Source organism: Bombyx mori, chromosome 15 (assembly GCF_030269925.1).
Source record: "Bombyx mori chromosome 15, ASM3026992v2".
Classification (NCBI taxonomy): Eukaryota; Metazoa; Arthropoda; class Insecta; order Lepidoptera; family Bombycidae; genus Bombyx; species Bombyx mori.
This window is the reverse complement of record NC_085121.1, coordinates 13,733,082-13,759,134: the sequence shown is the minus strand read 5'-3', so window position 1 is coordinate 13,759,134 and position 26,053 is coordinate 13,733,082. Positions and strand designations below refer to the sequence as shown.

General features: G+C 36.6%; 2 protein-coding genes across 6 annotated transcripts; one reads left to right on the top strand and one right to left on the bottom strand.

Annotated features, from left to right (window-relative positions):
- Positions 1-598: 598 nt before the first annotated feature.
- On the top strand, positions 599-6,479 carry LOC101745174 (zinc finger protein 883). Of its 4 annotated transcripts, none has more exons than XM_012697380.4 (6): positions 599-1,088; positions 2,147-2,263; positions 3,653-3,862; positions 5,133-5,267; positions 5,512-5,583; positions 5,676-6,479. In XM_012697380.4, exons 1-6 carry the CDS (start codon positions 1,007-1,009, stop codon positions 6,359-6,361), a joined length of 1,302 nt encoding a protein of 433 aa, XP_012552834.1. In that variant the 5' UTR covers positions 599-1,006; the 3' UTR covers positions 6,362-6,479. The 4 variants fall into 4 exon arrangements, with proteins under 4 accessions (XP_012552834.1, XP_062528703.1, XP_004923018.1 ...); XM_004922961.5 differs by having other exon boundaries at positions 621-1,088; positions 2,142-2,263; XM_062672719.1 differs by lacking the exon at positions 5,133-5,267 and having other exon boundaries at positions 2,142-2,263.
- A 161-nt stretch (positions 6,480-6,640) lies between these two features.
- LOC134198696 (cell surface glycoprotein 1-like) lies at positions 6,641-25,473 on the bottom strand. Of its 2 annotated transcripts, none has more exons than XM_062672717.1 (5): positions 25,316-25,473; positions 22,051-22,398; positions 11,911-12,035; positions 11,241-11,372; positions 6,641-10,884 (listed from the first exon to the last, which is right to left on the bottom strand). In XM_062672717.1, exons 1-5 carry the CDS (start codon positions 25,456-25,458, stop codon positions 7,706-7,708), a joined length of 3,927 nt encoding a protein of 1,308 aa, XP_062528701.1. In that variant the 5' UTR covers positions 25,459-25,473; the 3' UTR covers positions 6,641-7,705. The 2 variants fall into 2 exon arrangements, with proteins under 2 accessions (XP_062528701.1, XP_062528702.1); XM_062672718.1 differs by lacking the exon at positions 25,316-25,473 and adding an exon at positions 22,911-22,927.
- Positions 25,474-26,053: the final 580 nt, after the last annotated feature.

The following is a 26,053-nucleotide window of genomic DNA, read 5'->3' as shown; positions in this document are numbered from 1 at the left end:
TTTATGACCTGATAACTAAGACCTTTAGGTCAAGTCTAATTTTAATGATAACTTTTTTCTATGAAAAATGATATTATGAAATGAAATGAGATGATATGGGATGAAGTATAATCTCAGTAACCACCATTTTACTGAGATTTTTTCAGTGGACTTTTTGGAGGATCCCTTTTTGGAGGTAATAGATTTAATCGTGATATAATCCGCGAAGCACTGCTCTTGCCAGGGCAGTTAATAGCAAAATTTCCCAGGCTGAGCTCGCCTACACGTTCATGAAGCTAGTGTAGCTTCGCGAGGCTACTAGCAGTAGGTATGGCTAAAAATACAATAAAAAACGTGTACAAATTTTAACAAAATCAAAAGTGTAAAGCGCCAAGTTGACACTTTTTTTTTGTCAGATTGGTGCTACCGTTATTACCGTTAAGGTAATTCTACTTGAGTTAAGTTGTAGTAATTTTGACTTGCATAGAAAATATAGACAATCCAGTTAAATACGTGATAAATAAACCAAGTTTTTTTAAAATATATCAACACAATGTCTTTTCCTTTAATTGTGGTGATCCCTTCGCTTTCGATTTCTTGAAAAATGAAACTACTAGTTGTGACACTTGACACTGAACTGTTTATAAATGTGATAAAGTGATAAGGTAACTCGATAAGTGTAATAGTTCTGGCCTTACGTTAAATAGAATATAAACGCGACGCATAGACCTTACAATACTTATTTCATGTCTCCTCTCTCAGAGTGACGTTAAAATAGTAATGAAATTAAAAATTACAACATAACACACCAGAGAATTAATTTATAAAAATAAAAGTAACGTTTATAAAATGTTCCAATTCTTTGTTGCGTGCGTGACACATTTATGTGTACGTTTATTTAGATTATAAAGTAATAATAAAATCAATTGTATCGCTTTTGAGTGACTACTTTCAACTACTTTGGCCATGACAGCTGAAGATTCCACAAACAAATTACAGTGTTCTCTGTGTAATAAGCAATTTAAATATGAAAGTGAGAGAAAGAGACACGAACAAAGTCACTCCCTCCACTTTCAGTGCCAAATTTGTTCTAAGAAATTTAATTTTTTGTAAGTATCAATTTTATAATTAACTAGAGATCCTTCCTCGCTTCGCTTAGGGAACTGTAATTTATTATGAAGATAGATTATGATTAGAATATAGATTATGAAAATAAGATGGCAGATTTTTTTCCTACTTACTTGACACTTATCGTTTTATTTTGGATAATTCACACTATATCTATATAAACGTGTTATTGTGATGTGTCAGCTATATTATTGTAAAGTTTCATCAAAATCCATCCACTAGTTTTTGCTTGTAAGAGTAACAAACTGACAACCATACATTCTTACAAACTTTTGCGTATCATTTCATTCATTTATTTAATTTGTTTAATTTGAGTTAAAATATATTTTTTGGAAATTATTATTTTCCTGAGTTATGTCATTACATACATTTTATTGAATACATTTGCTCAAGTAGTATAGTATGTTTTTAGAGGTTTTTATTAAATTGTCCAATATGTTCATTGATCTATCGATCCATTTATATATGTAATGAAATTTTTCAACATAATTAATAAGCGACTTCAAGACATTGGATTTGCTTTAAAATGCTTGTTTATAAAAACCAGCAGCAGCACAGAAATTGTATAATAATAATAATTATAATAATGTTTTTATTGCAAGTAACCATGACTCATATAAATTGTTAATAAGACTTAGACCTATGTTAGTAGTTATATTTACATCACAATGAATTACTGTCGTAACATCCCATGGGAGATGGCACCACAGCGACCCATGTATACACAGTCCAGCCTGCTTGCGATCATGCTCAGGATACTGTTGGAGCTGGCCCTCACTCTGCTTACCAGAGATGCACACCTCTTACGCATGGTAGCGTAGAAACAATCTATGTGCACGTCTGCAAACATCCCTGATGCGCTACAAAAGCGGGGCAGCACCACCAGCACCCTAAACGCGTTATTATATTGAACACGGAGAGCGTTGTACGATCTTTGAGTATATCCAGCCCACATAACATTACCTGCCTTGACTTTTGCTATTTGAGATTGGTTTTTTTTTTTTTTTTAATTATAACTACATTTTGTTTGTCAGGTCAGCCTTACGGAGACACGAAAAACAGCATTCACGTAAAGGAAGCGTTCAATGTAATAAGTGTGGAGGAAAATTTAGGGATGAAGTTCTACTGAAGCGTCATTTTAATTATGCTCATAAAGGTTTGTACGTAATAGTGCATATAAAATATTATAGTATCAATTGGCAATACTGTCAAAGGTTCTGACTAAGGTAGTCTGTAAAAATAAAGTAGAGGTGAGGCGCTTTATTGTACACCAAATGAATTGCCAATTTTTTTTATAACTTTAGTGGGTGGACGAGCTCACAGCCCACCTGATGTTAAGTGGTTACTGGAGCCCATAGAAATCTACGACGTAAATGCGCCACCCACCTTGAGATATAAGTTCTAAGGTCTCAAGTATAGTCGCTGCTGCGGCTGCCCTACCCTTCAAACCCAAACGCATTACTGCTTCACGGTAGAAATAGGCAGTGTGGTGGTACCTACCCGCGCGGACTGACAAGAGGTCCTACTACCAGTAAAATATCTATTATAATATATTATATAACATATGAAGTAGGAATTTCGTTTCCAAAAATCTTTTCTACCATGTACCATCCGGCTTTGGAATGAACTCCCCTCCACGGTGTATCCCCAGAGCTATGAAATGTCCTTCTTTAAACGAGGCTTGCGGAGAGTACTTAACGGTAGGCAGCGGCATGGCTCTGCCCCTGGCATTGCTGACGTCCATGAGCGACGGTGACCACTTACCATCAGGTGGGCCGTATGCTCGAGGGCCTACAACGGCAATAAAAAAAATTAAAAAAACACGCGTTTTCCTGTCCTTGTTTTGGCATAGTAATTTTGGCATGGCCAATAAATAGAGATCACATTGGGTCTGGACAGACCAAATGATTGTGAAAGATACGGGAATTAGCCAGCAAGCCATACTAGGTCCCTGGTTACGTCTAGGAGTCAAAGAACCGATACGCATCCGGGACTACCACACGGAGCTCTAGGACAAGAGCACTGATGACCTTATTCACTTGGCGTATATTTAGTTCTCGTTCGCGAATAGTTTAGGTTTTTTTTTAATAACCGCGTCCGACGGCCGGTGTTCGAAGTCTAAGTTTTAGGCGTTGCTCAACTCTTGTTTATAGTCTTATCAATGCAATGTCAATTCCTTTATGCAATGCTACTTCAGTCTGTTATTGAATGAATCCCAACGTGGCGATCGATTGGCTTGTTGATTGATAGAATTTCATTTGCTAATAAATACTAAGACGATACAATATATATAAATTATATGTATATATGTTTGCAATTTGCAATTATATGCAAATGAATTTACATAATGGATGAATTGAATTTCTTGAATTACCAATTAAACAGAAATTTATTAATTATAGGATTAATTGATTATATTGAGCAATCTTGACAAGACTAAAAAAAAAAATATTTTTTCACTTTCAAAATTTAGCCGCCCTAAAAAAATTGCCGCCCTGGGTACTTGCCCCGACTGCCCTTAGTGTAAATCCACCACTGCTTGTAGGTACATTTATTTGTGAGGAATGCGGCGCATCATTTAGCAGCAAACCGGCTCTTCGAACTCACTTGAAGATTCACAGACCTGAATCGGAGAGGCGATACAAGTGCAGCGTTAATGGATGTCGTAAGACTTTCAATTTTCCACATCATTTAAAGCACCATGAGCTGACGCACAAAAATGAGAAGCCGCACTTCTGTAGTATATGCGGGAAAGGTAAGTTTCGCAAAGCTGGCGATAACTTCAGGCCAAAATATTCATGCCCAGGTTAATTAGACTATAAATTTTATCAATAAATCGTCAAATAGATGGAATAAGGCCTAAGTAGTAGTACCTAATGAGCGCGCTCAAGCAATGATACCATGCGTGTTTTACGTTCGAAAAAAAAGTCGTGACTCGGTGAAATATTACAGTCAAAAGATAAGATTTTATGTATGAAAAAAAATGTATCTAAGACTGAAACCTCATTCATCATCATTATTCTGCCCTGCTCCCAGTCACCTGGGGTCGGCGCAACATGTTTTCTCCTTCCATACTCCTCTATCATATACCATTTCTTCGCTCACTCCCTTCTTACCCATATCGTCTTTCACGCAATCTATCCATTTCTTCTTAAGTTTACCTCTTCCTCTATATCCTTCCATATTCATAGTTAACATTCTCTTGCCAACCTCATTTTCATTTCGTCTCATCACATGTCCATACCATCCCAAACGCGCACTTCACAGCTTCTCTGTCACAGGTGCCACTTTCAGACTTTCTCTAACATATTCATTCCGCATCTAAGACTGAACCAATTTACAAAAAAAAATTGAGACTCCCGTCACGACGTATTGTGAATAAATCCGGTTCCCACTCATCATGTTTCACTCGGGATCAGCGACTAGAACCCGAAGACAAAATCAAGCGTTGATATTTAAAAAGAAAGTAAAGTTATCTGTTAAAGTAATCTAATTACAAGAGAAAATAATGACTCGAAGATAAAGCTAAATACAATTTAAAATTGTAAACAACAATATCTCGCAACGTGAAGTCTGTCCGCGATCACTGATCTGTGTGCTTAGTGCAAGTTTCTTAACGTTCTCGATAGCGTAAAAGTTAACTCAATTTTGTATGGAGTTGGAACAGCGCCCCTAGCGGCAAACGCACGCAATCGATCTCATTCCATACAAATATGAGCTAACTTTTACGCTATCGAGAACGTTAAAAAACTAGCACTAAGCACACTGATAAAAGGTGAAAAAAAAAACATTTTCTGTGATTAGCTAATAACCTCGATATATAACGTCCTCGATAGCGTCAAAGTTAGCTCAAATTTGTATGCATTTGGAACAGCGCCCCTAGCGGTAAGCTTTACAAGTCCACACAAATTTGAGTTAACTTTTACGCTATCGAGAACGTTGTAAAACTCGCACTAAGCACACTGATTTATTTAAAAAATCCTACAGCGTATTTTTCGGAATGCCTTTCTTATCTTAATTTTTAGGTTTTATACAATCACATCACCTGAAAGCTCACCTCAGAACCCACGAGCCTGATAATTGGCTGTACTGCGATGTAACGAACTGCAAAAAGAAATTTGCTACCGATTATGCTAGGAAAAGACATCAGGAAACTCACAGTAAGTGTATGAAGTTAACATGGATTACATAACAAAATCCCTTGATTATGGTAAGGGTAGTTTGATATCCTGCAATAGTGGGTACCACTTGTCCTTTTCTGCCGCGAAACATTCATTCATTCTGATTCGATGTTTGATATATAATAGAAATTGTGACATGTGTTATTTGAATAATAGGAGGGCCAGAAATTCCCTTCCCTTCATTTAAAATGGAAAATAAAAACTAATTTTCAATTGATTTTAGGAAGTAAATTGGAAATCATAACTACAGATACAAAATCTATAACCGAACCATTAGTTGAGGAGGAAAGTCTACGTAAGCATAGTAATTTAATAAAATACAAATTAAATCTATTTCGCGAATACGTACGTCAGATATTATTATGTCATGTTATTTTTCTTTTTCAGAAACTACCTTATGCACGAATTGTGGTCAAATTGTATTCCAAATTTATTACAACGAACATGTAATTATGTGTAAAAGTAATTTTGATAACAATAAACCGGCATCTCAAAGTTTTTCTTCGGATAAAGAAGCTATTGATCACAGCGTTTCTGATGTAGACGTTATGGAAGACGTAAGTAGTTGTAAGACGATATTGGGCGGTTGTTTACTCGAGTCTGAAGGCCGAGAATGTTTATGTGAACAAATGAGCCGGAGAATTGGCGAGGGCTATGATGATCCAGCTCCCCAATCAGATGCGAATAGCTGGACAAAATCACTAGACCGCGAGAAAAACGTGAGCGAAAACTTCTGTGATGGCTGCGAATGTTCTAAAGTTGACGAAGTTAAAGATACGAAACTCAAAACTTGTTTACAAAACACGATTTCAACAACAATGACTGATTTAGAAAATAGAACTATTAAAGTAGTGAATGGAGCTATAAAAGTGCTTGATATATGCGATATAGTAATGCCAGAAGTAATGGATGCAAAGCAGACAAGTAGATTTGAAATCCCTAATAGTTGCAGGGAAATGCTTGGTGAATGTATAGTCAACGGAAGCGGCGAAGGCTGTTTATGTGCTCAAATGAAATTCGAACAGATAGCCGCAGAAGAAATAGCCAATATTACACCACAACCAAAAATTTAAAAGATATGCATATGATGCTTTATATTAAACGGTAGTTACTACTTTGTATAACAAAAGAATATCCAGTTAATTAATTTTAACATGTGTTCAAATAAAACTTGTTGAGTACTTAATTGTAGCATGTGTTTATTTTGTGTTCATAATTCCTAAAACGAAATACCAATTTTCTTTAATAATAAAATGAACTGTATCATCGAAGTTTCACTAGTCATTTGGCACGTTTATTGGTTTTATATTGCGTACATGTTTGAAGCAAAGAAGATGTTGAATAAAACGAAATTTAATTAAAATTAACTTTAATTATTCACAACATAATTCTTTACAAGGTCAAACATTTATACAAATAATATGTCTTAATTAACAAATACTAAATTAATTATAATATTACTTTACAAATCAGACCTCACTAAGCACAAACGGGATGAATGTGTGCAGCATATCACAACAGAATGGCAGAACATTCAAATTCTCATCACAAATGTGTATCTACAAAATATTAAAGATATTGCATTATATGTAATTAGTAGGTACTGAATTTAAAAAAAGGGACACATTTTGTTTGGTAAAGTCATCCAATGATTAGTTTAATATAATGCAACTTTTTATAGTGGTAACAATCATAATGGGTAATTTTGTAAATCGTACAAGAAATATCAAATCATGTCAAATGAGCAAGACATTATAACTCTTCTTCATAGTCTTGTCTTTGTTCACTGTTGATTTGTCGAAAAGTCATTACGAGGTTTTATTTTTTTCTCAGCCAAGATTGGTTTGTTACCCTACAAGACTTATAAATTATGATTACTAACCTTTGCAAGTATGCAGTAAAAAACGAAATGAGACAATGTACAAACTACTCCGACTCATTTATACATAAAGTATTTGAGTTTGATAAATAAATCATCGCTAATATGGTGTTTTATCTATATCTAAATTCTTGACTTTTTCTAGTTTGACTAGTCAATATGAAAATCTATGAATGATTTAAATTTAAATGTTGTTGAAAAATATATAATTCGTTTCATTAGGTATTAGAAAAAACTGTTACCTTTGCAATAATATTGAATTATTACTGATTATTTGGTCCACATTGATATACAGCTATCGCATACATCACAGTAATCTAAAATAGCACTATATACACTTATTTTAACTACAATGTAATGTTTGTTAAAATTCAGAGCTTTCCAGACAATGATTGAATCCCAGTTATTTATAATAATATGTCTAAAGTTAAAGAATAACCATCGCAATCTTTCTTTAACTAAGGATGTTTAATAGACTATATTAAGCTCTCAGTTAGATGAAATTCTTTCAAATTTTATTAATTCTAATCGGATTATCCTAATAAATATCATTCATGTCTTCCAAAAATGGTAGTCCTGTTGATGTAGGTTCGCGATCGTTTGAAAAGCTGGGCGACTTTATTGGCGGGTGCATTGTTGCCGGCGAGAAAATTTCAGGTAAGTCTGTGGGCCTCACTTCGTAAATTTGTATTTGTGGTATTTTACTCGATCGTTCGTTTTCGCTTGGTTTTTCTGCCGTTAGCTCTACATTATTGTCCGTATTGTTTCTCAGTGATACCTCCTTAGATATTTTAGGTTCTTCTGTTGATTCTTCTCGGATTGTGGTTGTCAGTGGCCCCACGGTTAAAGACACATCTACAGATGGTTCTTGGCTCACAATAGATTGTGATTCTGTTGTTGAAGATATTTCTTTGGATGTTTCCTGGTTTGCTGACGAATGTGACTCTGTAGTTTCTTCTTGGATTTCAGATGGCAGCGGTTCCACAGTCAATGCCAGGTCTGGTTCTTGTTCTTGATTTACTGATGTTTCTAGTTCTGTTGTTTCAACTTGGTTTGTTGATGAGTGTTGATCATCTGTTTCTTCCTTTTGTTCTGATGGTTGTAGCTCTGTTGTTGATGACGTTTCTGTAGATAGGTCTTGTTTGTATGATGACTGAGATTCTGTTGTTGTTTCTTTAACTTTTTGCTCATTTAATGAGGAATCCGTTTCTATTGTTTCTACTTCGTTTGCCGACGAGCCTGGGCTATTTTCTTCATCAGAATTCACTAAGAAATCTTCGTCATTTATCTCTTCCTGGTTTGCTGATATTTGTTGCTCAGTTGTTTCTTCTTGGTCTATTGATGATTGTGACTTTGTTGTTGCTGAAATTTCGTTAGATGGTTCTTGATCCATTGATGATTGAGGTTCTGTTGTATGTTCCTGATTTACGGATGAAACTGACTCTGGTATTGCTGAAATTTCTCCAGATGGCTGTTTGCTTACTGAAAATTGTGGTTCTGTTGTTTCTGTTTGATTAATCGGTGATTCTAGTTCAGTTGTGTTTTTCTGGTCAATGGAAAAGTTCGGTTGTTCTCTCGATCGTTCTTGGTTTGCTAGTTCTGCTTCAGATGTTAATACAATATCTTTGGATGCGTGATTTATCGACGATGGTTGTTCTGTAGTTTCTTCATTATCAATTGGTTCTGGTTCTATGGTCGGGATCGTTTCTCCAAACGGTTCCTGGTTCACTGATAGTAGTTGCTCTGTTGTTTCTTCAGCGTTTGTTGGCGGTTCGGGCTCTATTGTTTGTGCGGGTTCTCTAAATTGTTCCTGGTTTATTGGTGACTGAACTTTGGTTACTTCTACCACCTTAACTGATCGCTGTGCTGTTTCTGGTGCCATTTCTCTAGAACGTTCTTGATTTGTTGATGATGGTGGTTCTACGTGTTCTTCGCGGTCTGTTGATAATTGGGGCTCGGTTGTTGAAATCGTTTTTGTATCTAATTCGTGAGTTATAGATGTTTTTAGGTCTATTACTGGTTCGGCTTCCCCAGGTTGTTCTTGATTTTCCATCGATTGTGTTCTTGTTACATCTTCATTGTTTAATTGAGGTGTTAATGTTGGTGTCATTTCACGGGATTCTTTCTCATTTGTTGATAGTTGGAACTCTGTTGTCTTTTCAAAGTTTATTGATCGCTCTGGCTCTATAGTCGATATCATTTCTCTAGATTTTTCTTGGTTTATTGTCAGTTCTGGGCTTATTACCGGTGTCATTTCTCTCTCTTTTACTGTTTCTGGGTCCGATGTTGGAGTCATTTCACTCAATAGCACCTGGTTTATTGATGGTTCTTTGTCTATCGTCGACTCTGTTTCTATTGTCGGCTCTGTTTCTATCGTTGGCTCTGTCTCTATTGTCGGTTCTGGCTCTATCGTCGGCTCTGGCTCTATGATTGACTCTAGATCTATTGTCGGTTCTGACTCTATTATGTGTGGCATTCCTCTAGATAATTCGTGATTTATTGACGTTTCTGGCTCTATTTTTTGTGCAATTTCTATAGGCTGTTCATCATTCATTGACATATCCGGCCTTAATGTTGTCACTACGTCTCTAGTTGGTCCCTGGCTTAATTCTAATTGTGTCACTGTTGTAGGCACCATTTCATTTGAAGATATTTTGTTTAATGATGTTTCTGGATCCGGCACTGTTTGTTCAGATCGCACTTCGTTTATTGATGTTTTTGGCTCCAGTGTCGGTACCATTTCACTAGATGATTCATGGTTTATTGTAGGTTCAAATACTGTTGTTGTTGTTTCACTAGATTCTCCCTTGTTTACAGATTCTACGTCCTTAGATGTTTCATGGTTTGCTGATGATTCTGGCTCGATCGTTAGTGTAATGTCTCTAGATGGTTCTTGGTTAATTGGGAAATGTGGCTCTGTTGTTTCTTCCTCGTTTATTGATGGTTGTTGTTCAGTTGTTTGCACCGCCTCTTTAAATGGTTCCTGATGAATTAATAAGTCTTGCTCTACTGTCGGTGTCATTTTTATAGATTGTTCCTGGTTTATTGATGGCTCGGGCTCTGGTGTTGTGACTGCATCTTTGGATGCTACTTCGTTTATTGCCGGTTCTGGCTCTGGTGTTGGTTCTGCATTACTATATGACCCCTGGTTTATTGATGGGTTCGGCTCTGGTGTTGGTACTGCTTCTGTAGACGCCTCCTGGTTTATCGCTGGTTCTGGCTCTGGTGTTGGCATTGATTCCCTGGATGGTTCATGGTTTATTGGTGTCTCTGGTTCTGATGATGGTACTGCTTCTTTGGATGGTCCCTGGCTTATTGGTGGCTCCGGCTCCGGTGTGGGCATTGATTCTCTGGATGGTTCCTGGCTTATTGATGGCTCCGGTTCTGGTGTTGGCATTGCTTCCCTAGATGGTTCCTCGCTTATTGATGGTTCCGGCTCTGGTGTTGGTACTGCTTCTCTAGACGCCTCCTGGCTTATTACTGGCTCTGGTTCTGGTGTTGGCATTGCTTCCCTAGACGGTTCCTCACTTATTGATGGTTCCGGCTCTGGTGTTGGCACTGCTTCTCTAGACGGTTCCTGGTTTATTGATGTATCTGGCTGGGGCTCTGGCTCTGGGGTCGGTACTGCGTCTCTTGACTGTACGTCGTTGATTGCCGGTTCTGGCTCTGGTGTTGGTTCTGCATCACTAGACGGCTCCTCATTCATCACGTTATTATCTGAAAAGATAAAGAGCAGACTCTTTACTGTTTATTTTACTGAGTTTTTACATATTATCAACCCGACAAATAGTACTGTAATATTGCACCATAATTAAAATTTAGCGGACGCGTTACATATATGTTTTCTGGGGATAGCATGCAATGTCTGGTAGCTGTTTCCGTCACGTAGGAGGTTAGTTGTAGGATAGATTAGTAGTGTTTTTCCGTATACGTTAGAAGAATAGAGTTTTGTCATCTTGCGTTTTACTATGATGGCTACCCGTCACATATCTAAATGTTTATGCGGGTCAAACTAATAAAAGTCTGTCAAAAAGATGTTCTTGTTAAATGATGTATTGGATTTGTGTTGTTACCGTGTAATTCAGTGTCGTTTGTCTCTTCTGCCGCTATAGGTATGGTGAGGCCGCCCAGAGCTCGCGCTGAACTAATCGATGTATTTTGTTCGAGATGATTTTCCAGTGCAGAATTCGAAAATCCTATTCCGGCTGTAACAGAAACGAAAAATTCTAATTATTCAAAGCTAAAAAAAAAGCGCTTATTAATGTCACACATCGAAATTTAGAAGTTAAAAGTCCGTAATTTTTTTTATCGTAAAAACCATACAATTTACTGGTGGTAGGACCTCTTGTGAGTCCGCGCGGGTGGGTACCACCACCCTTACTATTTCTGCCGTGAAGCAGTAATCCGTTTCGGTTTGAAGGGTGGGGCAGCCGTTGTAACAATACTTGCGACCTTAGAACTTATATCTCAAGATGGGTGGCGCATTTGGTGGATGTCTATGGGCTCCAGTAACCACTTAACACCAGGTGGGCTGTGAGCTCGTCCACTCATCTAAGCAATAAAAAAAAACTATAGATTCTGTAGGCCTAGAATTTAATGTCTTGTGTTTGTTAATCGTGGTAAAATAATAAATAAATAAAATGGTCAGGACTAGCAGTTTAGAAGATTTTTTAATTAAAATAAATTCAACGAAAGCTAATATAATATTAAGTGAACTACTGATGAAGCTCAAAAATAACTTACTGGCTGCCAGTACTATTAGTGCAACAATAGCGGCCACAACAAGCGCCAACAGGGTCCAGCAAAGAGGTCGCTTACAACCTCCCTTATCGCCACGTTTGTCCGCCGTCACGTACAACTTTTCACCCCTGAAAACGGAAAGAAAAATATTTTAGTCCATGACAGTCTCCTTTTGCAAGGCCAAACCTCAATCTAAACGAAGGCCCTTATTACCGAGAAGCCTTTACATTCTATCACGAAAAAAAAAACTTCTATCAGCATTTACGAAAATTATTATTTTGTTTGACAGTTTTGTTTTTTATTACATGATGTTATTTCTTCTTCATATAATAAACTATTTGTGAACACGAGCTAAGTGCAGTAGAAGCTCCTTATTCGCGCTTTCTTCATTTGCGTTTTCACTATTCGCGCATCTAATCAGTACACCGGTACATACACATTGATGAAGGATTCTAATATGCCGGATTCCAATATCCGACCGAATATCCCATATATGTAAATTATCATTCCACATTAACGGGTTCTGTATGCGCGGCATGTTTACGGAGCATATACCCTGGGAATGAAGAGTTTTTACTGAACATAATATGTATTTTGTTAAAGGAATTGCTACTTGACTGCGAGATTCGAACTCTGGCACAGTAGCATCGCTCGATACTGGCTTCTTCTGAGTCCGCACGCGTAGGTACCACCACCCTGCCTATTTCTGCCGTGAAGCAGTAATGCATTTCGGGTTGAAGGGTGGGGCAGCCGTTGTAACTATACTGAGACCTTAGAACTTATATCTCAAGGTGGGTGGCGCATTTACTTTGTATATGTCTATGGGCTCCAGTAACCACTTAACACCAGGTGGGCTGTGCGCTCGTCCACGTATCTAAGCAAAAAACAATATCAGTTTAAAGGCGGAAAATAGCCTTACAATCTATTCTGTACCTGGATTCCGGTAACCGTTTCAAATCAGGTCGAAAGCTGTGAACTCGTTTGACCATTTGCTCTGATAATAATATCGTATAAGGTATATAAAATTAAAGAATGATACCATTAGAAAAATATTTCTTTTCCTATGAGAGTGTGTTCATATTTTCTTCCTATATCTATTATATACTAGCTGACCCGGCAGACTTCGTAGTGCCTCAAGCGATAAATAAAAGACCTAAACTTTATTTAATTCCAATTTTCATATTTGTCTTCCTTTTAAACCTTCTCTGGACTTCAACAAATAATGAAGGACCAAAATTAGCCAAATCGGTCCAGCCGTTCTCGAGTTTCAGCGAGACTAACGAACAGCTATTCATTTTTATTTATATAGATTGTTGTCCCGTTGTCTAAATAAAGATCTATTCTTTTCACTAGTTAATAATATAGTTATACCAAAACTAAACATTTTACAGATTACAGATTAACAGGTGAGTTTTATTTGGTATTGGTCTAATTGGACAGAGAAACTCGCGAATCGTTTGATGCTAATTTCAGGTGGAACCATTGCAGCATCGAACGTTCATTCAACTGCTTTGAAATAGCGATGATACTAGCTTTCAATTTCGATGCTTCTTATTTTTTCTTTTTTCCTACCTATGCTGATAGCCTTGAGAGGCTATTTCAGCTATTGACGTGTAGGTGAACTCACGGGGCTCAAACCGGGAGTGTTGCTAACACTGGCCCCAGCAAGAGCAGCGCTTCGTAGAATCTACCACCGGATCGGAAACGCAACCCACAGAGAAGATCCGGCGAGAAACTCAGTGGGCTGTGTCTATGCGTTAATTCGCTCGTCGAGCCCTTCGTCGCAAGCGACGGGTTCGACAAGGAGGGTGACCGGTGCTTGTGGTATCTAAAAGCACCGTTAATGGATCGGGAATCCCGATGCATCATCACTTTGATCATCACCAAGAATGTGGTATGTATTCCAATTTGAGGACTCTGACAAAACATTCTAAAAACAGTGAGACATATTGTCTATACGTCTCGTAGTTTCTGAATTTATCGCAAAAGAATTTAAAAAAAAAAAAATTATTATTTACTTTGTATTTTCCTTTCGTTCCGCGTGGTGATATAAATTGCAGATTTATTTATATCTTAATACTCTTTAATCTTTGCTTATCACCAACTTTAAGGACGGTAGGACAACATTTTTGCACGTAGCTGATAGCGGGACAACGATAGCATCATATTTTGATAGCATATCGTTCTTGGGATACCCTTATTATTTAATAATATCATTCAGTGCGCTGTTCGTGATTAGAAATTGTTTTATTGGCGACGCTGCGTAGATCGAGTCACGAGCCATTTGTGTGCAAATTTGTATGGAGTTGGAACAGCGCCCCTAGCGGCCAACGAAGGTAAGCTGTTCCAACTCCATACAAATTTGAGTTAACGCGATCGAGAAGTTAATAAACTCACACTAAGCGCACTGATATTAAAAACGTAGGTACTCGTGCCATAGAGTACAATTAGTACGGCATTCGAAGTTGTATTTCGTTTATCAAATGACTATACTGTATCCGAGCATATGCTTTTATTTTTGAAAAATTGTCTTGTATATAGTAGACAATTTTTTAACATTGTGAACAGCTGCTATTGTCTATAGTAAATGTATTTGTTTTACAATCAGTGCAATCTAGCCCGTAGACAGAACCCACTGAGTTTCTCGCTGGATCTTCTCAGTGTGTCGTGATTCCGATTCGGTGGTGGTCGGTTCAACGAAGGACTACTCTTACTAATAAAAAAAAGTGTTAAAAGCAAGCTAACGCAAATCCCTAAAGATGAGCCCCATGAGCTTATCTACCAAACCGCTCGTATTTGTAATAACCCTTGTTGCATTAGACGCCTTCAGCTCTTACACTAGGAGCAGGCTTAGGGGCCCTAGTAACCGTACTCGTCGAACTCGGCAAAGAGTTCAACTTGTAACCTAATCCATTCATCAGCCCGCTGAGCTCCTCGCCGGATTTTTCTCAGCGGGTCGCGTTTCCGATCCGGTAGTAGATTCATTCGCGAAGCAGCTGCTTTTGAGTTGTTAGGTCTTCTTTGGAGGCGCTCGGGCAGCTGTTAGCAAATACCACCTCTCCTGGCTGAGCCTCTGCTCGCCCACCTGTCCTGGTGAAACTAGAATGGCCACCACTAACCCTTCAAACATAAAAAAGTAATAACCCCTTACCAATGATTAGGTAAGAAATAACTCTATGTTTTCGTATATCAGTGCAGATACGTCACATTCATTAGTTTCGAACGAAAAGTGTAATGTTATTCGATAATATGAGCTAGTCTTAGTGAAACGTTCAGTTATTCACGTGGACCGTACTCCTATTGTGCCCGTCTTCAAGTACCAGCCCGCGGGCATTGTCCGTGCTATTGAATATGTAACAGCTTTCTAGAAAAAGTTATACTAGTTTTGTGTTTTGGACAGGAGGTGTCGACTCATTGAAAACTCTGTCGGATTTCAGACAATGTACGCTTGTGTAACACGTAAATGTTTTTCTTCGACTTAATTTGAAATTCGAGAAAGCTCATTGATGTTCACAGCTCGTTAATGGATTTTTTTAAATATTAAATGTTCAAATATCGACTGATGAGTTCAGGAAATAATTCAAGTATTTATTTGTTTTTCTGAGAATGTATTTAAGATTATTTCTATATTTTACACAACAGATTAAAAGTATGTTTTATATAGATTAGGTACATCTAATGTGGGCGGTTGTGTTCATTGCTTTGCATACATATTTGGGCCCTTTAATGACTTAACAACGGTTAAGCCGTGAGCCTGAGTTCCCTAACAGGAAATAAGTGGTCAGTAATTAAGATCACAGCTCACAAACAGCCTATTAGCGGTTTATCTATATAAAAAAGAGTGGCTTAAATATTTGCATTGTTTTGATCAGATAGTGTAACGGACACGCTCTATCCAGTATCGGAATTATATAAATCGCATTAATGAGCAGATAATACAGATTAAGAATTAATGAGGGATATGTTATCGGTCTGCCCCTGAAATGTGTTTGTTATTGGTATTCCTTTTGAATCATTAGTAAGTAGCACAGTTAAAAGTCAGTGTCTTCCACGGTCTCTTTTGACAGTACTCTGAAAATAATAATATTGAAACATACAGAAAAGTGTTTTTACTGCATCAAGTTGATTAAGCTATTGGTTTTGAAGCGTAGATTTTTAAATAATTTGATATTCAAATATTGGTTTTATACGGACCGTAAAATAACCACGATTTTCAAATGATATAATTCTGTTAATGTACTTACGTAAACTTTAACAGCAATGGTACATGTAAACTATTGTAAACGTTAGAAAATAAGTAAAGTCACCACTGGCCCTTATATTAGATGTCAGTGAGACGATAATATAACCCATATAAAGTTTAGGCAACCCAACTAATACGAATAAATAAAAAAATCAGCAAAATTTTAGTTTTAACGCCACAGGATATATCTCATTACTCATTATTTCCTTATTTGTTTCCTTTGTGGAAGTCTTAATTGTTTTTTTTTAATAATTGCTTAGCTTAAACAATGAGAAAACGTTTGCGGAAGAATTTCAGGACGTCATTATCTTGGACGTCAATTGACTTACGCAATATGCTCGTAGGGATTTAATTCTTGTTTGTAATATTGTTTGTTTTTAGAAGCCGCGTAAAAAAATAACGTTTTCTTTGCCGGATTTTAGTCATTATCAGTGAATACCTTGATAAAATGTACAGTATTGGATAGAAAAAAAGGTTTTGAGCTTAAGTATGTGTTAATAAAGTACCCATTTTGTCGGTGTTGTTATTTTTATATTTATGACCGATTTCTGTAGATTCATTTACCATGTGATGCATTCTATGCAAACTATTCAAACTCATTATTTTAATCAAAAGTCTGAATAGTAACATAGTTCAGATCTAATTAAAAGAAAGAAAAAACCAAATGAAAAATGACGTAAAAATAAAGTGTTAATCAAATGAAATGTTACGCTTAAAGTTTACTTGTCTCGTTTATATCTATATATATAAAAATGAATTGCTGTTCGTTAGTCTCGCTAAAACTCGAGAACGGCTGGACCGATTTGGCTAATTTTGGTCTTGAATTATTTGTGGAAGTCCAGAGAAAGTTAAAAAGGTAGATAAAGATGAAAATGCTCGGAATTAAATAAAAATAACAATTTTGTTTTCCCTTTGATGTGTCCATGCGATGAAAAGCTTAGGTCTTTTATTTATCGATTGAGGCACTACGAAGTCTGCCGGGTCAGCTAGTAAAGATTAAAATTGACGCATGTGAGGTCACATTTTTTTTGTTGTTGCTTACATGGATGGACGAGCTCACAGCCCACCTGGTGTTAAGTGGTTACTGGAGCCCATAGACATCTACGACGTAAATGCGCCACCCACCTTGAGATATTAGTTCTAAGGTCTCAAGTATAGTTACAACGGCTGCCCCGCCCTTCAAACCGAAACACATTACTGCTTCACGGCAGACATAGGCAGGGTGGTGGTACCTATCCGTGCGGAGTTACATGTCGCATGATTAGATCCGTTAACTTGTTCTAGAATGAAAATAGCTTCTTGAGTTTATTTTTAACTTTACTCGTCAATTCCTGCCATTTTTTCTAGTTTATTGGAATTAAGTAAGTTGTCCCAAACTCCAAGCTAGAAAGCACGACTCCTTCGTGGTAAAAATAGGTTAGATCGTGGTGATGGTATATTGTCCACCTATTCTACCAGTAATTATGTTTCTTTGACTTATATGAGGCAGATGACCTCCCGATCCATTTTGGTATTAACTCATAGAATGATGACGATACCTAACTTCAGACACAGTTTGTTTAATGCTACGAATAATATTCGTAGGTTTAATCATAATGTCGATGACATAATGTGAAGTTTACACGGTGAGCATTTCATTGGTATGTGGCGCTAATTTCTAATTCAACGGCGGTCTAACAAAATGTGTCGTACATAAAACCGATACCAAATTTAAATGTATTATGCGAGCTATTCAAGGTCAAGGACAACAAGGTTGTTTAAGTGATTTATACGTGGACAGGTGGGGGTGGCTGTACTTTACGACTTATAGTAGGAATTTGGTAGTTAAGTTTAAAAATATTCTAAATGTTTTGTATCGATCTTTCGCGACAGATATTGGACTCTTTGTTCATCGATTGATTGAATAATGTATGTAGATAGAATAATTTCTAAGAAAACGATTAATTTACGATTCCGAGAATGAGTAAACGTTCCAACTCAACAATCGAGTTATTTATCGATTATTCAGAGTCAATCGATTCGTACGACGATTGTTGTGATGCAAGTTCGTTTTTTTAAATGTTTCTAATTCGCGATCATCGACCTATCGACTCGCGAAGCAAATCGAGATCTTACAATCGTTAATCGTGACTGGCTGAAAAACGATTAAACATCGAGTACCAAGAGAAATCATAGAGGAGTATCACTATGTTTTGTTCTTCCGATTTCCGACAGATGGGATTCTCTTCTTCCGGTAACAGTAAAACTGATAATCTAATCGAATTACACATTATTTGGGTTCTGCCCTTATAAAAGTCAGCGGAACAAGAACTTATGCAATTTCTAACAGTAACCATGAAAACGCGTGAAATAGCAGTTCACGTCGGATGTGAAAACGTTCGTTGTAATGATCATTAAATTAATTAATAGCTGGTATTTGTAATGATTACCCTTCAGTTTCATGTTCACGAAGTTATTAAAGATAATAGGTGAAACTCGTGTTTATCGAATAGTTTGAACGATATTAGCATAGATAAGCTAATAAATTAGCCCCCACTCTATATCGATCTCTCGAGAACGGTCGACTCTCGATAACTCTCTTCTTCTGTTGTTCGTGGACGTAAACAGATATGACAGCGTACAATTGCAACTGCAAAAAGGCTTGCGACATTTAGGTTGAGTTGTACCGAAAACTTGTGTAAAGTATGTCGATTAATGGAAGCAAATAAATAAAACAATCGCGTTCGTGTGTAGCAAATATCTTGAAATATCTATTTGGACGGTGTTGGCTACCACTGCAATAGAAATTGGGGAGCTAAGTAAGGAAATAGGTGATAATAACCCTAGTGTCACAAATCTATATATTAATACGTGAAGCAAAAACTTTGAATCCCTTTTTACGAAAATTGCGCGGACGGAGGAGTATGAAATTTCTCACACTTATAGAGAATATAGAGAAGAAGTGCACAATACTAATTTTTTTATTTTAAATAATGCCTAAAAGATACATTAAATCAATAAAGAAGACATTACACACACTACATACCAGATATTTGACGCACACATGCACGCATACTATTTATTGTCAAACTTTTGTTCTTAGCGTCTGTGATCAAATTAAGAATAGATTAAATATTGTTTGTCTAAATTTATATTTTTTATAGTGTAGTCTTGGCGAAATTTGTGATTATAGAAGTATAAAATACAATCATAATAGTGTACAAACTTTCAATTCCAATTAATTATAGTCGAATTTCGACTACTGCGGGACCTCTAGTTAGTATTATTCTTTAATTCCTTTCCTACGTGCTACCGCATAATATTTAATGGAAACTTTTTCTAGAATTCTGTGAAGCGAATCCAAGTATTGTGGCTGAAGTTTCATGGAGTTTAAACGACAAACGATTTTTCGATTTCACAGTCGAAGTTTGTCTCAAGGACATAACGAGAACGGGTGTTAGCGATGCGGAAATACGGGCCTGTGACCGATTGCTCTGTCATGGTGCGGATTAGTTAAATATATATCGTGTTGATTATGTTCTAAGTGTTTGAAATTAGTCAGTTTGTTTGAATACAAAGGTACAATATAGAAACTTTTTATCAAGCTGATCGAAAGTTTGTTTTTGTTTTGCATCCTCTGTTTTTTAATAATGGTTCTATATCCAATTAAACTTCCCGGGATTAAATTTTGTGTGTGTGTTTTCAAGAGATTTCTTTAAAATGCTTTTTTTTATTAATTTGATGTTCAATGAAGTTTCGATCCTTCACGACAAAAATATGACGAAAGTATTAACTCCTAACACGCGTTGTATTTAATTTTGTCCGATTTCAATCTAACTGAATGATAATATACTATTCCTCGTCACGAATTGAGTTGCTGTTCGCTTCGGTTTGATCTTGTCTAAAAAATTTTTCAGCAATCACTTTGTCTGTCGTCGTCACGAGACTAGTGATTCGACAGAAGACGAATTAAATATATATATATATATAGTTATTTCAATGTGCAGTTAATGTATGTATCAGAAGTAGCGATAACCATGGTATGTTGCTTTACTGCTTTCAATTCTACGAGAATTATGTTTTCATTGGGGAAACAAAGCAAATAGATTGGGTAAAGTAATTCGGAAATCTATAATAAAAAAATAAAAATAAACTATTAAAACACCAAGACCAAATCGAAAAGTGGGTACTTTTTGACGTTTTTTATAATTTTCTTGATAAGTCATGACTATAACTTTTACATGAATTAAGATAAAATCTAGTATACTAATAAAAGGTAGAGGATTTTTCTAAAAAAATTGCCTTCAAAAGGATCGTGTGAATTCAGTTACATAGTCACTCTCTTATGTTCTGGTTTAGCTTTTCGGTATCAATTAATAACATAATATCATTAGGAGCAACATTTGTGGTTTATAAAAAAGTAAAAAGTGACCAAACTTTTGCTATTAACTCGGATTCACGGTGCCTATTTCTATTTCATTTGCAAACAGGGACTTGTGAACCATGATTGATGAATGTGTTAGAGGAAGTCTGAAAGTGGCATTTGTGACAGAGAAGTTGAGAAGTGCGCGTTTGGGATGGTATAGACATGTGATGAGACGAAATGAAAATGAGGTTGGTAAGAGTCTTAATGATGAATATGAATGTGGAAGAATATAGAGGAAGAGGTAGACCTAAGAAGAACTGGATGGATTGCGAGAAAGACGGTATGGGTAAGAGGGGAGTGAGCGAATAAATGGTATATGATAGAGGAGTATGGAAGGAGAAAACATGTTGCGCCGACATCAGGTGACTGGGAAAAGGGCAGGAGAATGATGATGACTTGTGAACCATGATTAATGAAATTAAGTATGATTGATTGCGTAAATTAAATAGATATATAGTTCAGCATTAAGTTGAGTTTACATATTCATACATGTTCTATAACGTATGTGCGTCGAATCAATACGAAGTAACAATCAGCCATTGTTTGCATTGCATCTATCGATAATTGTGATGGAGCACATTTATTTGAAATATGCAGAGTTTGATAACAGTTTATCAATCTGAAAATTTATTATTCGCATTAAGACTATAAAAAATATATTGGGCGCATAATTTTTAATATTCTTTTTTTGTTTAAAATTGAGTCAGTGAGCACGGGTGATTTCTGATATGAAAAGCACAAAGTGAAGTGGACAGACTTAATGAATAAGACGTACAGTGTATAATATCCAGTGCAGATACTAATCTGAAAAAAGTGTTTACCAACGACTACCACACATTGATTTCGTTAAAATGACGCTAGAAAAGTAAATAAACGCTATCAGCTATCACGCATATTAGGTAACTATCAAATGCGAATTTTTTACTTGAATCGGTAAGCTTTATGCTTTTGCGTTCGGTACGCGCCGATTTTTGAGAAAAATGAAACGTTATTGTTTTTTTTATATGTGTAAAGTAGCATTATCATTATGTTATTGATGCATATATATATATATTCTTTTTTCAATTGATAAGTACGCGGCAGTTAATTTATTTCCTTCGATGATTCTTGTCTATCTGATACATGTCTGGAAAAGATCTCTCTTAGCGATAACACCGCCTTTTGTACTTTTGTGTTCAATGGTTTGCCTTTGTGTTTATTTTATACTAGCGACCCGCCCTCGCTTCGCTTCGGAAACATTAAAACACACATGAAACAAAAAAAAAAAAAAAAAAGTAGCCTATGTTCATCAGGGAGAATGTCGGCTTCTAATGGAAAAAGAATTTTTCAAATCGGTCCAGTAGTTTCGGAGCCTATTCGAAACAAACAAACAAACAAATCTTTCCTCTTTATAATATTATATTAAGTATAGATTGGCGCACTATCAAGCATACCATCTCTCTTTGTCCCTCTAGATTACCTACAAGATCGTTAATGTATTTAAAGTACTACAAACCTCATAAACTTCCTGTGTTCGTTGACGGGCACGAAGTATTCATCGTACGGGTTCGTGCCGTTCATATCTATCTCCACATCCTTCTTTTTCGCATTACCATTCTTCGGTGCTAAATTCAACAATTCTAAATTGACGGCCTCTAATGTTTTTGTGTCTCCGTTGAGTTGGTTCTGTTGCGCGCCGTTGGACGCGAAGGAGTCGTTGTGGTTTGGATCGGATTCGTCGTGCTGGAAGACTTTGTTGTCGTAGCCGTGTGGGGAGGGCGGCGAAGGCGGCCTCTGCTGCGGCCTGTCGCGAGGCGACGCCGATCTGCTGTGGCTATCCATCACTTTTGGAGCGGATAGGCATCTGAAATAAGAAACAGTATAACATGTAAACAAGTAACGAAATCAACATAAAAGTGAATACTTTGTAATGCCTAAAATAGAATTGAAAGGATTCGGCAAAATTAGAATGAATCTTCACGGTCGACAAATATATTATTTTATAATAAATATATAAAAAAATGAATTGCTGTTCGTTAGCCTCGCTAAAACTCGAGAACGGCTGGACCGATTTGGCTAATTTTGGTCTTAAATTATTTGTCGAAGTCCAGAGAAGGGTCAAAAAGGTAGAAGATATACATATATGAAAATGCTCGGAATTAAACAAAAATAACAATTTTGTTTTTCCTTTGATGTGTCCTCCGTCGCACAGATTCCTTTTGTTTGTTTTAAAGTTTATTTTATACAATAGCTTAGGTCTTTTATTTATCGATTAAGGCACAACGAAGTCTGCCGGGTCAGCTAGTTTTAAATATATTTTTTGCTTAAAGCCTATTGTTGCATCCAAAAAAATGAATTTAGAAAAACATTTTTTACATTTAGCTACTATTTTCTGCTTTTGTTATTTTATCGTGTCTTTTAAGATAGGCCTCCGGCGACTCCTTCCGTTGACTCGTATTCATCGGTATGCGCGAGACGGATATGGATGTTAAATATACGTGATGTGTAAGATCATTATACTAATCTTATAGCTTAACCAACTATGCCTGGCGCGTGTTCTCTGTCTTTTTGTTGTGAAATTTTCATAATGTTATTGTTTCTTAACTTATAAATATCATGAAATCTCACGGACGTAAAGAGCTATGTTCTCTTGTTGTTGTAATTTCAATAGTTCCTTTTAAATATTCAAAGATGTCAAGTTTTTCAAATAAAATCGAGACACAGGTAATGTAGCATATCGGTTTCGCTGTATCCGCTCACAATAAAAATGCTTGTATCTATCTGCCAAGTCGAACAAAAAACTATGAGATATATTCATCAATTTTCAATGAATGTTTTTGCTTGTTTGAACATATTTAATGCTTAAAACGACAGCTTAATATTTTGTTTCTGTAGAAAAATAAGGCACGTAATGGCTTATGGTAAATTTGATGGTTAAATGAGTCGACTATTATCAAAGCCGGCAATCTGACTTTTGGACAATTATTGGTAAATCAGAAAAACGAATTATTGACTTTGTATTCCATTGGCAGTCACAAAACTCTTCGGAACGACATCTTAGATAAATAACAGGTTAACTATTAACTTTAATTTAATGCAGGTTTTGAACCGTATTCTTTGAAGGAGACGATTATATTCAAATCAATCTGTATTGACATATCAATAACATTTTTTTGGCCAAATGCACAGATTGCCACCTTTGATAATAGACGACTCAAATATCAAAGATTAAGAAGTTAAGTCTTTGTGTCATTGCTCCTCATTTATCTTTTGTTTTGAGTACTATAGTTACGCTGCATTGGAAGAGAAACAATTGTTTACATGCAAATATAGGATTAGCAAGCTGAAGTGGCAGCAGGCAGGCCACATAGCGCGAAGGTCGGAAGGCTGATGGGTCAGAAAGATCTTTGAATGGAGACCACGTACTGGCAAGTACAGTGTGGGACGTCCGCCTACCAGATGGAACGATGAGACACTGGAGATCGATTGGCGTCTGCCTATGTTCAACAGTGGACAGCTATAGGCTGAGATAATGATGATGAAACGTCAAATATGTCACTAACAATGTATATCATAGTTGTTGTTTTTTTTGCTTAGATGGGTGGACGAGCTCACAGCCCACCTGGTGTTAAGTGGTTATTGGAGGCCATAGACATCTACGACGTAACTTACTGGTGGTAGGACCTCTTGGGAGTCCGCACGGGTAGGTACCACCACCCCGCCTATTTCCGCCGTGAAGCAGTAATGCGTTTCGGTTCGAAGGGTGGTGTAGTCGTTGTAACTATACTGAGACCTTAGAACTTATATCTCAAGGTAGGTGGCGCATTTACGTTGTAGATGTCTATGGGCTCCAGTAACCACTTAACACCAGGTGGGCTGTGAGATCGTCCACACATATAAGCAATAAAAAAAAAAATGTAATTGCGCTACCCACCTTGAGATATCAGTTCTAAGGTCTCAGTATAGTACATTGTAACCGCGTTGTTGTCGTGCTGACAAAAGCTAGGCATCTCGAATGTTACGTAACTCTCTGAAAAATCGAAAACGTTTCGACCGGCTCGCGTGACATCGCTGGATCACGATTTTTCTATTCAATTGATATGAACAACAATACGATTTTGACGAATATTATATACCTATCTATGCTTAATTCAACTGGTATTTAATATTATGTTATTTAATAATAGTTGGTAGGTTTACGACGAATGGAAAGATCTTCCACCGAGCGGGTGATATTTGCTCGGTAGACCGACGCGACGGTCCGAATGTTGCTTATCTTCAAAATGTCGTAAGCGAGATTCAGGCATCTGTCAAATATCTTGCGTTGTATGATGGCTACCCGCCACAGCTAAAATAAAATTGTATCCCTTGTAATTATCCCTAAGTAACGTAAAAATTCGATATTCCCATCGAAAGTACCGAGTGAGTATTTAATATGGCTGTGACAAGTGTAGCTGGAGACACACAAGAAGTCGAAAAATTGGAGTTCCACCTTTTGTCTACAATACATCATTATTGTTCTTTTTATTGCCTTAGTAGGCATACGAGTGTACGGCCAAGCCGCTGCCCATCCTTGAAGGCGAAGTTACCGTTTTTGGAATGGAGAGATTTTCCAGGAAGAGAGCCTTGTTATGCTATGTTAATTAACAGTTCAAGGGGATATATTTCGTCAATCTGTCACAATTTTCTTTACAAAAAACGAGTATCGCAAAAAAAACAACTCAATGTTGCACAATATTTTTGGGGATGAATTATTCACTACTTATCCATTATTTTCTCACCTCATTTGACGTGTATATTTTTTTTGCTTTCTGTGTGGTTCTAGCACTAAGGATTTGATAGTATACCGCGCGTTTCCAGGTCGTGGTGTCCGGGGTTTTTTTCTGTATCTTTCATGGCTTATCAGATTACCGCCACCGGGCATTTTGCAATACGACGAAAAATAAATTATTCGATGTAACAAAATTGATTAACCGTATGAATCGATTAAAATCATATCGAAATCTGAAGTATTGTAAACAGATTTCCGACAAGTCTGTAATATCAGTCTGTCTGTTAATAGTAGTGATGTCTCACAGTTTTTTTTTAAAACGAAAATATATTCTCACTATCACAGGTACATATTTTATGATAATACACTCAGTAATGTCGTCGGTTAAGATTTGTTACTGACGTGTGAACAATAGGACTATAACACACTTACGAGCACAAGAAAGCAATAATATCAACAATAATATTTTTGTATAGGATGATCTCAATCCTAAACAACCGTCTGTAAATATTTAGCTGAAAACGAAAGGCTTAGTCAAGAGAGTATTTTAGAATAGAAATTCATGTTTCATTGTCTACGGTAAGGGATTTAGAAATCGATGCACCTATTTATAGATAAAACGTGGTGATTATAAAGCTACATATAAATTTATTTCTTTGCGTTGGGTACAATTTTTAGTTCCTCTAATTCACGTAATAAGTTCTTACTTTTTGGTAAATTAACATTTCATTGGTATTGACTTAAATTT